We start from the raw sequence: 15,890 nt of genomic DNA, 5'->3' as shown, positions 1-15,890 counted from the left end.
AGACATAAAAAACCAAACCAGTACTACTATTCAAGGACTGTTATCGATTTCATTACACAACAATACATACAATTTCATGGACAACAAATATAGAACACACAATTAATACAAATTTATATGAGGTAGGTCATCAGTAAAGTTGATCAAATTGAATATAAATGATGAACCATGGATTTGGGAAGCGTGTGAAAAGGAGGGGATTTATTTTAAATAAAAAAAATATAGACATAATAAAAGATAACAAATTTTAAATACGTCCACATGGCGAGAGGATACATATTTTACTTCACACAAGGTTGGTATCATTAAATCATTAAATGGTTCATGGGCATTTTTATTGAAAACAACCAATTGCAAATATATTTCCTTAGTTTCGTATTACAGTTCTTAGATTGTCATGCTTGCTTTTGGTAAGATTCGTAAAACAAAAAATGAATTGAGGGAGGTTTCCTTAACACCGGTTTATAAAATTTAATTGTTGATTTTAATTTCGGTAACGTTACTAACCAATATAAATTTTGATTGTTAATTATAGTTAAATAACATTTCTTTCCTATTTTTCAAATGCCACATTTGCAAGTGATACTTTTACAGACTATACTTAATGAATAAAAGCACATATTTAGTTCCAATGCAAATAAAAAGACATTAATGATATTTTGATAATTTCAAATCAATTAAAAAATTGAGAAAAAAGAATGAACAACTCAAAGCTCAATCGGATGCTTAGGCTGAATATTTGGGTACGAAATATATATATTATATATATGTGTGAATCCTTTTCTATTTTAAGTTGACGCACAACTAGTACATTTACCTCCAGTTTTTGTTCTTCCAATTTCTTCTCCCCCGCACGTGTCAAATTTATAATTATTATCTATTTTAATTTCGGTACTTTCTTTACACACAATAACATTTAAAGGGAGTTGTCGTATTTTTCCATTCCTTACAGGAAAATTTGCAAATGCTATGTACTTCTGGTTCAATCCTACAATTATCCCTTCCTGTACTATCCAAACAGTCGCCAGCATACGCTATTCCTTGATACTTGGTTGCATCCGGACACGTTTTATTTTGTTTCATCTCCACGCGCATTGGCCACAATATAACGTCTCTGTTACTAGCACATTACACTACAACACGTGTCATTCTTTGCGTCCCCACCTACGATAGGTACGGTCCTACCATGAAGGGATCCTGACTTGATGCCTCAAAAAAATAACACAATCAAAAACCCCCTTTTCAAGGCTTCTTGTGTTCCTATGGCCTCCCTTTTAAACATCCCAACTACACAGTATAGTTAAGGGATAATTTCAGAAACCTCCCCTGAGGTTTCTGACAGTTTCACTCCCCTCCCCTGTGGTTTCTGAAATTACACAAACCTCCCTTGTCAGATGGTGAGGTCCCATTTCTTACATCATTGGTGCCAAAATGACTTAAATACCCTTACCATTTTGCTAATATTTCATGATTATCTGAAAACTATTAGTTAAGCTAGTTATAAACACAATTAATGTAATTAACCATAATTGAGAGTCCTAACAACCAATATAGAAAACGGTCTGTAGTGAAATGGCGCCAAACTTAGGCGCCATGATCTTGCTACTGTCAATCGTGTCGTGTCCAAATTGTTGGACGTTAAAGAGAGGGGTGTGGAGAAGATGGGTCCGGCTTCGGCCCTGAGAAAGCAAGTTCTCACCTTAACCGAAACCGCCGCTTCCAGAATACGGCAGCTGTTGGAACAACGGCAGCGCTCATTTCTCAAGCTTGGTGTCAAAGCTCGCGGTTGCAACGGCTTATCTTACACCCTTAATTACGCAGGTTCCATTTCTCAAAATCAATCCCCCTCTCCCCACCCCTCTTCAATTCTTTTTTAGATTGTACATTTTTTTCCCCAATTGCCGCATGTAATTTTTGCTTCAATTAAGATAATAAATGATGTTGTAGGATTCAATGTAACCAGAAGACAATGGACATTCCCTTTGTTTTGTTTCCAAAATTCGGTTGATAGTTATTTGCCTGATGCGCAAATTTCTTAAATGTATAGATGAAAAAGAGAAGTTTGATGAGTTGGTTGAGGACAAGGGTGTTAAGATATTGGTTGATCCGAAGGCTCTCATGCATGTCATAGGAACCAAGATGGACTTTGTCGATGACAAACTGAGGTATGAAATTCTTTTCTATTAATGCTTAACTCAATTTCAGAAGCATCTCTGCAGTTATAACACAAATTTTGCTCTATACTTTTCATTGTAGCATTGTTTCTTGAAATGTGATGTTATCTTCCTTTGAACTACTCCAACTTCAGATAATGACTATGATTTAGAGGTTAGCCTCGAAGTTAACTTTGTTCCATGGCGGGGTGATGTTATTTCTCATTTCCTCATATATAGTGGAACAGTTAACCTTTTTGTGCTGCCTGCTAAAATCTCAAACATCTTTGTTTGGTATGATCAGGTCAGAGTTCATATTTATCAATCCAAATTCTAAAGGGTAGTGTGGCTGTGGAGAATCGTTCATGACCATGAGCAGGGAAGAAGCCACCAAAAGAGGTGTTAGTTCAGGGACGTAAAAATCAGAATGGATTCCCTGAATGCATGTATGCAAAAATCCATTAGGCATTGCAAAATTATTGGCAGCAATACATGAAGAGGAAACTATGCCTATAAAGAAACAGAGCACTGACTTGAATAACTGTTCGTCAAAATTCTGGAATTCACCTCTGCTGCTTGAACTGGCCATTTGTGCGTGTGTTTGTTGCTGTTGCAATTCATCTAACACCAAGCACTTCAGTTGCATCCAACACCAAGCACTTCAGTTGCATCTCACAAATTAATACTTGTTGCACTTCAGTTGCATCTCTTGCTGCTGCATTTTACTCTGATAAATAGCCTTCTGAATTGGCCGTTGCATATAGACGTTAGAACTGGCTGCAGAAAGAGCCGTTGCCTTCCATTTTGTTCACTATTGACGTTGTGTGCTTGTCTGTTGATTGGCCTCACTTACACCCCCTCAAGTTTCATTCTTCTTAAATTCCCACCTTTTTCTTCACAATTGATTAGCTCTCTAACCCAAGGTAATGAGGGCATTTGTGGTATACACTTGTTTCTCTCTCCAGCTACTAATTTTTTATTGTTTGTATTTTTAAATTGGGTCTATTTTGGCCTTGCCTATTTAGTTTTAGGGGAGGTTTGTGGAATTTCAGAAACCACAGGGGAGGGGAGTGAAACTGTCAGAAACCTCAGGGGAGGTTTCTGAAATTATCCCTATAGTTAATATAGTAAATATTCAGAGATTCAAATTCTCTCTCTCTCTCACTTTTCCCCTTGTTACTATCAACCGATTCTGCCTTCTGAACTAAGCGTTTGAAATTTGGAATTCATTCTTAAAGACTCAAATTTCAGGAACAAAATCATATTTTTCATCCATTGAATTTTTAAAGAGAGAAAGGAGACGAAAGGGTGTTTTTGTGGTTTTGGGGGGGGGCGCATTTGGGTAGAAAGCCTTGTGAGAAGAAGAGAGCAAGAAAATTCATCACTCCTACCTTTCCTCTGATTTCTGGATCTACTAGAAAGACTTCGTGGGGGAGGAGGATGTTTTCATTGGTAGGAGTTGATGTGTTTTTCATGAGTCTACAAATGTGGGGTGTGGTGGTGTTGGTCACTGTTGATAATGGTGGCAGAGGAACTCAGGAGAGGAGGTGGAGATGAGACCTGTTGGCGAATAGATTTGGAGTTATTAATATGGTGAAAGCAGTGACTGATTTAAGGGGAGGACGTGGCAAACTGTAAGTCTCTTGGTCTACACGTGGGACTATAGATCGAGTTTATCCAAGCTTTTACCATGTAGAAATGTCGGCCACATGAGAGTAAGAAGTTTTTTGGCATTACAGTTTTCGAAGAATTTTTCGAGAAAAAAATTACTTTAACACTTTTTTAAAATGTAATATAATATGAGGTAAACAAAAGTGATTAGAAAATGTATAAAAAAAATATTCACTAAAGATGAAAAAAAATTTCTCCAGAAAGTGCAATCCAAACTTTCTGAATCCTAAGGATACCAAGAGTTGCTTATTCTCTATTTTTTATTCGATTATCAACTATGGCAAGATCTATAGGTGTATCCAAATTTGCGAAAACATAATTTAAGTTTGGGTTGGCTAACATAATATCTATATTTATTGTTCTTGATTCAAAAGATATTTTTATTTCATGGCAATTTCGTTTACAAAAGACGCTTAAGTACTAAAATTAGAGTAGTATCTTAGAAGTTTAGTGAAGCTCACTACTCAGAAATCATGCTTTTATGTATAATAAGTGGATCAGTACTAAAAGTTAAGTGATTGTGTCATGTAAATATAGACATATGCATAATTGGCAGTTCAATTTTGTCCCCACTTGGCAAGGTGCGCAAGTGACCACTAAATTTCAATTAAATGTCTCATCTTGGTGTTTTTTTTTTTGTCTAGAATTAATTATCCAACTAGCTCTCCAAACTCCATCAAAATTCATCCATAGCTCCATCTGATTATCTATTTTAGGGGAATTTTTTGACTATTTGCATCGCCCAATATACCCATTTATGAAGATCAATGTAAGCATGTGAGATACCAAAGTACACTCTCTGCACATATGTTAACGTCTAACTGAAATGTTGCAGAAATTTGTAGCTGGGGATCAAGCCGATAGGGCTATTTTGGGGCTTTGACCATTTTATTGATAAAATAAGATTCAGTAGTCAGGCAGTCAATTCAAATGAATAATTAGGACAGGTATTGCTATACAAGTTGAAATAGTATGGCCATTTAACGTAGGAGGGGCTGGTACGGTTGTCTGACAACCGTTTCGAAAGGTTCACGGTCATGATTAGGCCAAAAAAATTTGTGCGGCTCAGATCACTCCTTGTAACTCGATTTTCACGTCGTGTGGAACTCACAAAAATGTTATTCTAGTGTTACTCGCTGTTATTTTATTGTTACACCTTGTACAGATAATGTTACATCGTGTGCAAATAGTCTGAATTGGGTTTGTTTGGATTGTAAGTTATTTGGGATATTTTTTACTGTAGCACTTTTTGTGACGTGATGTATGTGAGATAAAAAGGTAATTGGAAAGGTAAAAATGTGTATTAGAAATTGTAATGATGATGTAAGCAAATAAAATTGGAGAAATAATGCTCAATCCAAACAAACCAAGTGTTACACCTTCCGGAACGGTTGCTCTGACAACCGTTCCAGCCCCGGATCCCCATTTAGCACAGTCACCTGGCTGTTAAAACTCCTTTCCTCTGGGTTAAATCTTTTGCAATTTCCTCTGTCAACCAAAAGAAAAAAAAATTTGTTATCTTACCACAGTTATTAATAACTGGACAAATTAGCAGAAATACATGTCATGAAGCAGATTGAAGGAATAGTTTTTAACTGAAGAAATTCAGATTTGGCATCTTAAATATGAGGTAAGCCATTCATTAGAAGTTGGGAGTTTAATTCTTGGAGAAACATGACATAATGCATGGAGTGATATCGTCAAGAAAAAACCACGTTTTCTTATTCCAGCAAGATAATGTCCTGGTCTGGCGATCACGCCTTCTGTAATTTATTTCAGATGGCAGTCACTCACTAGCCCACTTCTTAGCAGTTAATTTTCTTCTGTAAGCTGAAGTTAGTTAGGACAGCCACTACTTAAACGTTAGGATCATTTTCTGCATTGCCAGAATTATAACCTTGTTAGCACTTAGCTTGAAAAATGGAATTGCTCTCCTCAAGCATCTCTCTCTTCCTCTAGCTTTCTCTTGTAACTCCCTCTACAACAATTTCTTTCTCTGTTTTCCTTCAATTCTGTCCTCTGCATTTTGTGGGAATGTCAATATTATCCTCAATGAATTTTCGTATTATTTGAGCCGAAGCAAATTACTGCTTCAATACTTAATTTTCAGCTGCAATATGTACACTGATTGTTCAGCTTAATCGGATTAGCACAGAAATATAAGAGGTGTTGACATCTGGTATGAATAAAGGGACAGATAACAGAAATATAGCAGACATAATACAGTTACATACTTTCCCTTGCGAGACTAGTGTGGTCTAATTTCTCCATTCCATTTTTTTTTTCAGACATAATCTGTTCACTCTTCTCTTAAGGCTTGCAAGATACTGCTGTATAAAACATGATGAAAAAGAGAAGGGATTGAAGTTGGAAGGATAGTTTCCCAACTTTTCTTCTGGCTCTAAGACATGTAAGAAGCTATGGCTTCCAAAAAGAAGCTACTGATGATTTCCTTACTCACTGTCCTTATAATAGTAATACTGAGGAAGACTGGATATAACATAGCATGAAAAACCTGATTTATCTGCTCTGATGATTTAATTCTGGAGGTAATTGTGTGTAAAAGATGATTATATGCATCTATCACTAAAAACCTGATTATATGCTGAGGCATTCACTATTTTGGACTTTAAGTTAAGCCTCTCAACAGCCTTCTGCAACATTCTGCTTTGAGAACCTTTAGTTCTATATCAAGAACAGAAAGGGCCATATACGGACCCAATGCATCTTGTCTAATTAATAAGGCATTACTCAAGACTCGGAACTTAGATGCTAATTACTATAATGACCAAGAAATCATAGATAACCTGTTGAATTACAACTGAAAAAGAAATCCTCACTTTCTACAAAATTAGCTTGGATTTAAGTAACAGGAAGCCTCAGCAAGCCCAAGTCCAAGATCAAACCAGAATCCCCAAATTTGTACTAGTAGAAGCCACTTTACATTCTTAAAATATTCCACAAAACACAACAGAAGTCAGCCAAAAATGTGAGTACAGTGCTAATGAAGCTAGAAAACTTGAGGCCTCTTAATGGATAATATATGATAATTCGTGAATGGCAAGCCATGATCATGAATCGTTTTCTCCATTGCTGCTACCATTTTGAAATCTCCTTTCGGGCGCTTCAAATCATCTGTCTCGAATTTTGTCTCTACATGTCTTTGTTTAACTGTCACGTGTATTGTGCTATTGGATTTATCCCCAATAGAATCCTGAAAGTTATTAATCGGGACGGAACAGAGACGAAATTCGGGACACATGATTTCAAGCGGGAATTGGGACCAAGTCTAGATTTCAAATATCCCAACACATCTCATGTCCATCCCAATCTGTAATAATCCCTCCAATCCCACTGCCTCTACAAGAGGCACGAGCCATACGAAGGATCCAATGCACAATCGATCACCACATCCAATGAACCTCGTTCCAACGAGCCGTATGCAATACAGCTCCCGTCATGGAGAAAAGGCCCCAAATCATGAGAAATCCTACCATTCACCTTTTCAGCGTCAACATTGTAATTCAAGCTTTGATCACAGCATATGCTTCATTCAACATTTTGCAACATGAATTCAACTCTTCTTCGCAAGAATCCAGGGAAACTGCTTTGCCGTTTTCCATCTCAATTGCTCTTCTCCCTGTCAACTCCAAGTCTGCAAACCATTAGGCTCTCTTGGATGGCTGAATAATGCAGCCTAAAATGGGTTTTCCCTTGTGAAGCATGCAATTAAAGTCCCAAATGCATCCTGGTATTGCAGATAAAAGCCTCAGTGCCATCAACAAGGTCCAAATCCCAAACAAATCAGGAGCAGCCGCCCCTTCTGCCATGGCCTGAAGATTACTCCACTTTGTTTCTTCTCCAATACTGCATGAGAAGGGAACATCTTTAAAATAATTGAAAGCATGGATTTCTTTGCTCTGATTTCGGCCTCTGTAACTCGACCCTCACCATTCTTTTCACAGGACTCGATTCGTCTCCTTTGGCCACGGTAAGCATCTTCCGATGATCTCCTCCAGCTTTGTGGCAACACTGACACATTCATCTAGTTCGGCTTCAGGAGAGAGAGGATTCACCATTGATATGTTCGCAGCTTCTTTATTGTGTTTTACGCTTTGAAATTTTTTGCTGGTGAGTCAGAAACTTAAAAAGAACCTACAGTGATAGACAATAATCGATCTTGGGCCATATATATAATGAGGGATAATGTTTTAGTCAGTTTAGCACTCAGAAGCAAGCAAGATTTTTTTTCAATTTAATTTTCACTGTACTGATATAAGAGTGTAGGGTTTATGAAGAAGTATTATAGAAGTCGATGTGTAATTTCGTGCCAATATTTATGATGGAATGTGAAGAAGCGCTGAGCTTCCCCGGACCGAGCTGACCTGATGAGCTCGGCGTGCTGATGAGAAAAATATGTCCAAGCCCTGCAAAATAAACGAGAAGAGGTCTATAGGATGACTAGCAGGAGAGCCCCGAGGTTGTCCCCGGGGACACTCCGACGGTCAAGTTAGTCTTCCGGTGAGTAGAATTCACAAGGAGTAAAACAGTCGGGGGTAATTTGCCAGTAGTGAGCGTACCTTGTGCAGTGGATGTGCGTTACCATTTATACCTGCTAGTAAGTCCGACTTTCGTACGTTTCGGGACCTGCCCAGAATAGTCTCAATCCCGCGCCGAGGGGGATCTTCCCGCCCTCTGCGGGATTGTTCTCTGGAACCCTTCAGACCCCTAGCGGCGGTGTGCCTCAAGATGGTGGCCATGGGCCTGAGGTCCGAACCCAGCTCTGACCTTCCTGGGCTGCCACGTGTCTCGACCCAGGACGGGGCCTCCGCACTAGCCCCCTAAATTAGGTAGGGCTTCCAGACAGACCTAATCTATATTCCTGCCACGTGGGAGGCCAGCGTTGCCCTGCTCTGCCAGAGTCACCTCTGGGGCAGTGCTGTCACCGAAAAGCTGCGCCCGCGTCCTTTCGGCTGTCGCGTCTCCTCGGTTTCCGTACCGTTCTTAAATACGTTCACATGGGGTCGGTTCAAATTCAAGCAACCGTTTCCCTCCATTTCTCCCCCTATAAATAGGGACTGCCAGATTTCCTTCCGACTCTATTTGTCATTTTCTTCTCTTCGCATATTTTCTTACTCCCGAAATTTCTAGCAGCAAGATTTTCGACTTACAGTGTCCGGACTCCGGCGATTCCTCCATCTTTTCTCCATTCCGTTCACCAGTAAGTCCTTTTTCCTCCTCCTTCGCACTTTCTTTTCCTCCTTTGCCACCTTCTGCATTTTATGTCGGATCGTTCCGGCGTTACCTCCACCGCATCCCAAATTCCGGCTCATCGTAGAGCCTCCAGAATCCTCATTTCCTCCTCGTCTTCGTCCTCATCGTCATCTTCATCCTCTCCTCCTCCTCTCTCTTCTTCCTCTTCTTCTAATCTCAACTTTCACATTCCTGACCTGCTCGAGCCCATTGATATCATGAGCTCTCCATCTACCCATTCTCCTTCCACCCGTATTCTGGAGGAGGTGGCCCAACTCGATGCCCTTATTGAGCGGCAGGCTACTTCCATTCCTTCTCCCAAGTCCCCACATGACTCCCCTGGTGGAGCCCAAGGAGGGGCAGGCGAGGATAGGGATTCCTCCGAGGGGACCCCTGCTCCTGAGTAGGGGGATGATCCCGAAATCGACTACGGTTAACCTGACCAGCAAGAGGTGACCCTCTCACCCGGGGGAGTGGCCGAGCTGGCGGGGTCTTTCTCCATTCCTCCGACCTTCGAGCCGAGGGCTGCCAGGCCCAACAACTGATCTAGCCGACCTCCTTCTAGCTTTGTGGCCATCTACAGAGAGCAGCTAGTCGCGGGGCTCCGGCTCCCCATTCCCTCATCCCTGGCCGAGATCTGAGCTATTGGGGGCTTAGGATCACTCAGGTCCACCCCAACTCGATCAGGATTATCATTGGATTCCTGATCTATTGTCAGATCTGCTCCATCCTCTATTCTCTTTCTCTCTTCCGAGCTTCCTATACCCTCAAGCTCTCCCTTCTTGGGTGGTACTACTTCTCCCGCCGAACGACTAGCAAAGTTCGGGGCGAGAAGGGCACCCAAGATCTTCTCTTCGGAGTCCCCTCTTCCATAAAGAATTGGAAAGGGGATTTCTTTTTTGTTAAATCCGCCCACTTTCCCCCTGAGGTGTGGAAGGTCGGGGAGGTCGAATCCGACCCCTACCCGGAGGACTTGGACTCCGAAACCCTCAGCCAGCTGATGAGCTCCAAGGTGAAGCTCTATGCGGCCAAATTCTCCACCGAGCAGATTTCTGCTGCCGGGCTGATGGGGACATTGTTCGGGTCCCCTAGAGAGGTGGTACCCTCTCCTGCCGACGACGACGCCCGTAATGCCGCCTCTGCGCTTATGTAGTCCGCCGTTTGCTTCTTTCTTTCACTGTCCTGTTTGTGTTAACTTGGTGACATTTACTGCAGTGAGGAGGCTTTCTAAACTGTTGGGCCCGCCTTCCGAGCCGATTACCCCGATTCCACAGCCAGAGGTCGCCCAGAAGACCTCCGAGGCCTCTCCGACTCCTGGGGGCAGTTTGGCTCCCTAGAAGGAGGCATCCCAATCTCAGTCCCCTTCCAAGCAGGTCGCCAGCAAAAAGAATGTGACAGGGCAGAAGAGGGGCCGAGGGGACAAGCCTTCCCAACCCAGGAAGAAGCTCACGCCAGCTCCAGCGCAGCGCCCTCTTCTGTTGACGTCGGGGGGCCCTGTCCACCTGGGGGTTGGCTCCGTGAAGGAGCACGCCCGAGAGACGCCTCCCCCCAGCTTATGGCATTTCCGCCATGTGGCTCCTGTGAAGCCGGGCCATGTCCCATCTATGCATGACCCCTGTCGCTTCTGCCGGTCCTGGGAGCTTTCCATTAACGACCGAGTCCAATTTCTCGAGGTGGCTCGCGAGTTGGTTGCGGGCTCGGTCCTCCCTCGCGACAAGAGGTGGATGGAGCTCGCCAGTCCATCCGAGCTCCAGGATATGTACTTCACCGCTCAAGCTCAAGTAAGTTCCCTATCCCTTAGGCCAGTTGTGTCCCCGCTTTTTGGTTAAGCCGCGTAATGTGCTAACTTCTTCTTTCTTCTCCTCAGGCCAATGCTGCTGGAGCCGCCCTGGCAACCCGCTTCTCCGAACTGTCTCCCGACTTGGAGAAACTGCAGAAAAAGAATCGGGAGATAGAGCAAAAGCTTGCCCATGCCTTTAAGGAGACGGACTCCCTTAAGGCCAAGTTGGGCAAGGCCGGGAAGGAGTTGGAGACGGCTCAGGTCCAGATCGCCTCTACCAGGTCAGAGTTGGACCAGGAGAGGAAGGGCGTGGCGAAGTTGAAGGAGGACCATGCCATTGAACTTTCCGGCACCGTCAGCCGGGAGCGCAAGAGGGCTGTTCGGGAGTTCATCTCTTCCGAACAGTTTGTTGAAGACGTCGCCCTCCTCAACCAGCCTATCCTCCAGGTCGGCTTCACGCGGGTCCTTGACCAGGTGAAGGAACTCAACCTGCCCGGCTTCAACTTGGCTGATTTCAAGGACTATAATTCCGCAGCTGAGGAGAAGCTGAACTGGCTCTTTGACGGGTACTGCAAGGGGCATGCCCTGAAGGACCTGGTGGGCATGCTTGACGTGGGAGCCGAGCTGGTGGAGGTCCCCTTGGAGGAGGATGAGGCTCCCGGCCGAGCTCCTGGTAAGGAGCCGGTGGTTTAGGGGTCTTAGGGCTGAGCTGTATATTTTTTCCTTTTCATTTAGCTTGGTAGGCTTTATAATAGGTAGGTTTTGAATGTACATATTATTGAGTGAAACAACCTATTTTTAGCTTTCGATTTTCACTTGCGCCGAATTCTAGCAACCGAAGCGGTATGTCGACCACCTGGGTCGAGCACTAAATTGATCCACTAAGGCAACGTGCCGACCTCCCGGGTCGAGCATCCACCAAACTCTAAGCTAACAACTAAGTTGTCAGGGACACCAAACCATCAAGCTATCAGGCTAATTTAGCAATCAAATTCTAATAACCGGAGCGACGCGCCGGTCTCCTGGGCCGAACACCAAACCTTTGGGTTTTAAGTTATGCCGACCTCCTGGGTCGAACGTCAAACCTGATTTACTGAAGCAGCGTGCCGGCCTCTTGGGTCGAGCATCAGCCAAACTATAAGCCAAGAACCAAATTGTCAAAGGACGACAAATTGGGGTCCCATCAAATGATCAAACTAAATTAACAACCAAATTCCAACAACCTGGGCGGCGTGCCGACCTCCTGGGCCGAGCATCGGACCCTAAGGTTTTTAAGCTGCGCCGACCTCCTAGATCGAGCGGCAAAATTTTAAAGACAGTCCTGCCGACCTCCTGGGTCGAGCGTCGAGATTTTAAAGGCAGTCTTGCCGACCTCCTGGGTCGAGCATCAAGCCCTCAGATTTTAACAAACCGCATCAAACTAATTCACGGCGTGCCGACCTCCTGGGCTGAGCATCAAACTCTCAGACTTTAAAGTTTTAAACCCTGCCGACCTCCTGGGTCGAGTATCAATTCTCAAACTTTAAAAGCATTCCCTCCACTACTATTCATCACCATTCAGAGCCCCCCACTAGAACACTTAGCATTGCCTGAGTGTACTAGTGCAGGAGTTAAAAGTTAAACGGCATTGATAATGAGAATGAATTTAAAACTTGAAAGCCGAACATTTATTTAATGATGAACTTGTATGAGGATTCCAAAGAATACAGTAAGATACCCTGGCCCAGTCTATCCTACAAACAATCGCAAGTTCGAGAAGTGCCAAGTGCGGGGTACCTCAATTCCATCTAATCTCGCAAGCTTGCAGTAACCAGCTCGGCTCGCTTCCAGGACTTTGTACGGCCCCTCCCAGTTTGGGTCGAGCTTGTGGGAACTATGAGCTCGACTGACTGAGTTCTTTCTTAAGACGAGGTCACCCGGTTGGTACTGCGTATTCCTCACCTTTGCGTTATGATAGCGGGCGAGCTGACTCTTGTACTTAGCCATCCGTATCGCCATTTCCTCTCGTTTGGCCTCCAGCATGTTCAAGTTACACCTCAATTATTCTTCATTAGCTGACGCAACGAAGTTCTGTGTCCGAGGCGAGGGGGGGCCGACCTCTGCGGGCACCGCCGCCTCTGCCCCATAAGTCAGGGAGAACGGGGTCTCATGAGTGGCCGTCCTTGGCGTGGTGCGGTAGGCCCAGAGGACGTTAGGGAGTTCATCTAGCCAGTTAGACTGGATCAATTCCAGCCTAGTCTTCAGCCCTTGCAGAATGGTTCGATTAACATTCTCTACTTGGCCGTTGGGCTGGGGGTGACCGACCGAGGTGAAATGTTGGCTGATCCTGAGCTCGGCGCACCAGCTCCTGAAGGGGTTTTCGGTGAACTGTCGCCCATTGTCGGATATCAAGACATGCGGAATCCCAAAGCGGCAAACTATGTTCTTCCAGAAGAACTTCTGAATTGTCCTTCCAGAGATAGTGGCCAGAGGCTCGGCCTCCATCCACTTTGTGAAATAGTCGATGCCCACCACGAGGTGTTCGTACCTTCCGGGAGTTCGGGGAAAGGGACCCAAGAGGTCTATTCCCCACTAGGCAAAGGGCCAAGGACTGTGGATAGGGACCATCTCCCGAGTGGGTTCGTTACGCAGCGGGGCGTTTTTGAACAAGAGCTGCGGCATCCCGAAACACCGAGGACTAGTAGTAGCCTAGGAGCAGGCATTTTTTTGCCAACACTCGAGACCCCACATATGCTGCGCACAGGCCTTCGTGAACTTCTCGGAGGACATAGTCGCCTTTCTCGGGAGTCACGCACTTTAGCCAGGGAGACAAATACGACCTCCTGTAGAGGGTCCCCTCAGCGTAGGCGTATCTGGTAGCCCTGAGTTGGAGGCGGCGAGTCTCATTTTTATCCTCGGGGAGGACGCCCGAGTTGAGGAATTCCACGAGGGGGGTCATCCAAGAGGCCGGGCTGCCTATTGCCAAGATTTGGACCTAGTCGATGTTTTTTGTTTGACCACCTCCACCAAGACTTCCTTATTCAGGTGGGCAAACGAGGAGGACGCTAGTTTTGACAGAGCGTCCGTGCGTTTGTTCTGTGATCTCGGCACCTGCTCGATTAAAAAAACATCAAACAGGGTTATCACCTCCCGTACCTTGGCCAAGTATTTTTTCATGATTTCCTCCTTGGCCTCGTTCTCGCCGCGGACTTGGTGGACTACGAGTTGGGAATCGCACCGGACCTTGATCGCGGTTATACCCATCTGGTAGGCTATCCACAACCCAGTCAATAGGATCTCGTACTCTGCCTCATTGTTAGACGCCGGGAAGTCAAATCTGAGCGCATAGGTCAGCTCTTCCCAGGTGGGCGAGATGAGCAGCAGGCCGGCTCCGCTCCCTTCCTTGCTCGAGGCCCCGTCCACGAATAGTACCCACGGCTCTCCCGACCGTGCCTCCTTGAGCGGAGAGATTGGCTCGGCCAGGGACAAGCTAGCTCCCTCAGCAAGGAAGTCCGCCAGGGCATGTGCTTTGATAGGGTGCGGGGCCGATAGCCGATGTCATGCTCAGCCAGCTCAACGGCCCACTTGGTCATCCGGCCCGAGACCTCAGGTTTGGTGAGTATCTGTTGTAAGGGCTGGTCAGTCACGACAACAATGCTGTGGGCCTGGAAGTAGGGGCGGAGTTTTCGGACGGCGTATACTAGGGCCAGGACCAATTTCTCTGCCAATGTGTACCGCGTTTCCGGCCCCTGTAGCGCACGGCTGACGTAATATATTGGCCTTTGAACCCTCCTGTCTTCCCGCACCAAAATTGCGCGAACGGCCTTGTCGCAAGCGGACAAGTATAGGAATAGGGTTTCCCCCTGCTCTGGGGCGGTCAGAGTGGGCAGTTAGGCCAGATATTCTTTCAGGTCGGTGAAGACCTTCTGGCACTCCTCGGTCTATTGAAAGTCCTTGGGCGCCTTCAGGATCCGAAAAAAGGGTAGCTTTCTCACCGCAGAGCGCGAGAGGAACCTGTTCAGGGCGGCCATCCTTCCAGTGAGCCGCTGGACCTCCTTTACGTTCCTTGGTGGGGCCACGTCCATGATGGCCTGGAGTTTATCCGGGTTGGCCCGGATCCCCTCTCGGGACACCAAGAACCCTAGGAACCTTCCCGACCTAACCCCGAAGATGCATTTCTTCGGGTTTAGTCGCATTCGACTCTCCCGTATGATGTCCAATATCTCTCTCAGGTCAGGAACGAGCCGCCGGTCAGTTTGACTCTTGACGATCATATCGTCCACGTAGACCTCCATACTCTTGCCGATCTGATTCTGGAACAATTTGTTGACCAGACACTGGTAGGTAGCTCCGACGTTCTTTAGCCCAAACGGCATGGTCCGGTAGCAATAAGTTCCTTCCTCAGTGAAGAAAGAAGTCTTCTCCCGGTCTTTTTCGGCCATCTCTATCTGGTAGTATCCCTTAAGGGCATCCAAGAAACACAAAACGTCAAAACCCACAGTAGAGTCTACTAACCTGTCAATCCTCGGTAAGGGGAAGCAGTCCTTTGGGCAGGCCTTATTGAGATCTGTAAAGTCTATGCACATCCTCCAGGACTGGTCCTCCTTCTTCACTAGGACGGGATTGGCTAACCAGGTCGGGTAGTATATCTCCAGGATGATTTTGGATTCCAGCAGCTTGCCGACCTCCTTCCTGATCACCTCATTCCTCTCTGGGGCGAAACTCCTCTTCTTCTGCTTCACCGGCTTGAAGCGAGGATCCACGTTAAGGCGGTGGACGGCTAGGTCAGTGGGGATTCCGGGCATGTCCTCAACCGTCCACGCGAAAACCTGGGAGTATTCCATCAACAGGGCCTTCAAACCCTCCTTCTCCTCGGGGGGTAGCGACGAGCCGATGTGGAGGACCTGTTCGGGCCTGTCCTCCCTCAGGGGGAACCCCTCGATTTCATCCTGGGTGCCTAACTGCCGAGCCTCCTCCCCCTGGATATAGGGCTCCAGACTGGTCGTCTGGGCGACCACCTTCTCCTGCCCCCGGAGCATGGCCAAGTAGCAAGC

The 15,890-nt window shown here is 45.5% G+C and overlaps 2 protein-coding genes across 2 annotated transcripts; both read left to right on the top strand.

Moving 5' to 3' along the window:
* Positions 1-1,614: 1,614 nt before the first annotated feature.
* On the top strand, positions 1,615-2,820 carry LOC113748931 (iron-sulfur assembly protein IscA-like 1, mitochondrial). The gene is made up of 3 exons (XM_027292530.1): positions 1,615-1,821; positions 2,048-2,165; positions 2,458-2,820. Exons 1-3 carry the CDS (start codon positions 1,662-1,664, stop codon positions 2,495-2,497), a joined length of 318 nt encoding a protein of 105 aa, XP_027148331.1. The 5' UTR covers positions 1,615-1,661; the 3' UTR covers positions 2,498-2,820.
* A 6,286-nt stretch (positions 2,821-9,106) lies between these two features.
* Positions 9,107-9,484, top strand: LOC113750460 (putative protein TPRXL). The gene has a single exon (XM_027294431.1). It carries the CDS (start codon positions 9,107-9,109, stop codon positions 9,482-9,484), a length of 378 nt encoding a protein of 125 aa, XP_027150232.1.
* The last annotated feature ends 6,406 nt before the right edge of the window (positions 9,485-15,890 follow it).

Source organism: Coffea eugenioides, chromosome 10 (genome assembly GCF_003713205.1).
Source record: "Coffea eugenioides isolate CCC68of chromosome 10, Ceug_1.0, whole genome shotgun sequence".
NCBI classification, from domain to species: domain Eukaryota; kingdom Viridiplantae; phylum Streptophyta; class Magnoliopsida; order Gentianales; family Rubiaceae; genus Coffea; species Coffea eugenioides.
The sequence above is the reverse complement of the archived record's forward strand: the minus strand, read 5'-3'. Positions and strand labels throughout refer to the sequence as shown.

Excerpts from the sequence above, each read along its gene's own strand:
- LOC113748931 (XM_027292530.1), top strand. The coding sequence starts at position 1,662 with ATGGGTCCGGCTTCGGCCCTGAGAAAGCAAGTTCTCACCTTAACCGAA. Across the intron at positions 1,822-2,047 it reads TTACACCCTTAATTACGCAG|ATGAAAAAGAGAAGTTTGAT; the intron begins GTTCCATTTCTC and ends TTAAATGTATAG. Across the intron at positions 2,166-2,457 it reads TTTGTCGATGACAAACTGAG|GTCAGAGTTCATATTTATCA; the intron begins GTATGAAATTCT and ends TGGTATGATCAG.
- LOC113750460 (XM_027294431.1), top strand. The coding sequence starts at position 9,107 with ATGTCGGATCGTTCCGGCGTTACCTCCACCGCATCCCAAATTCCGGCT.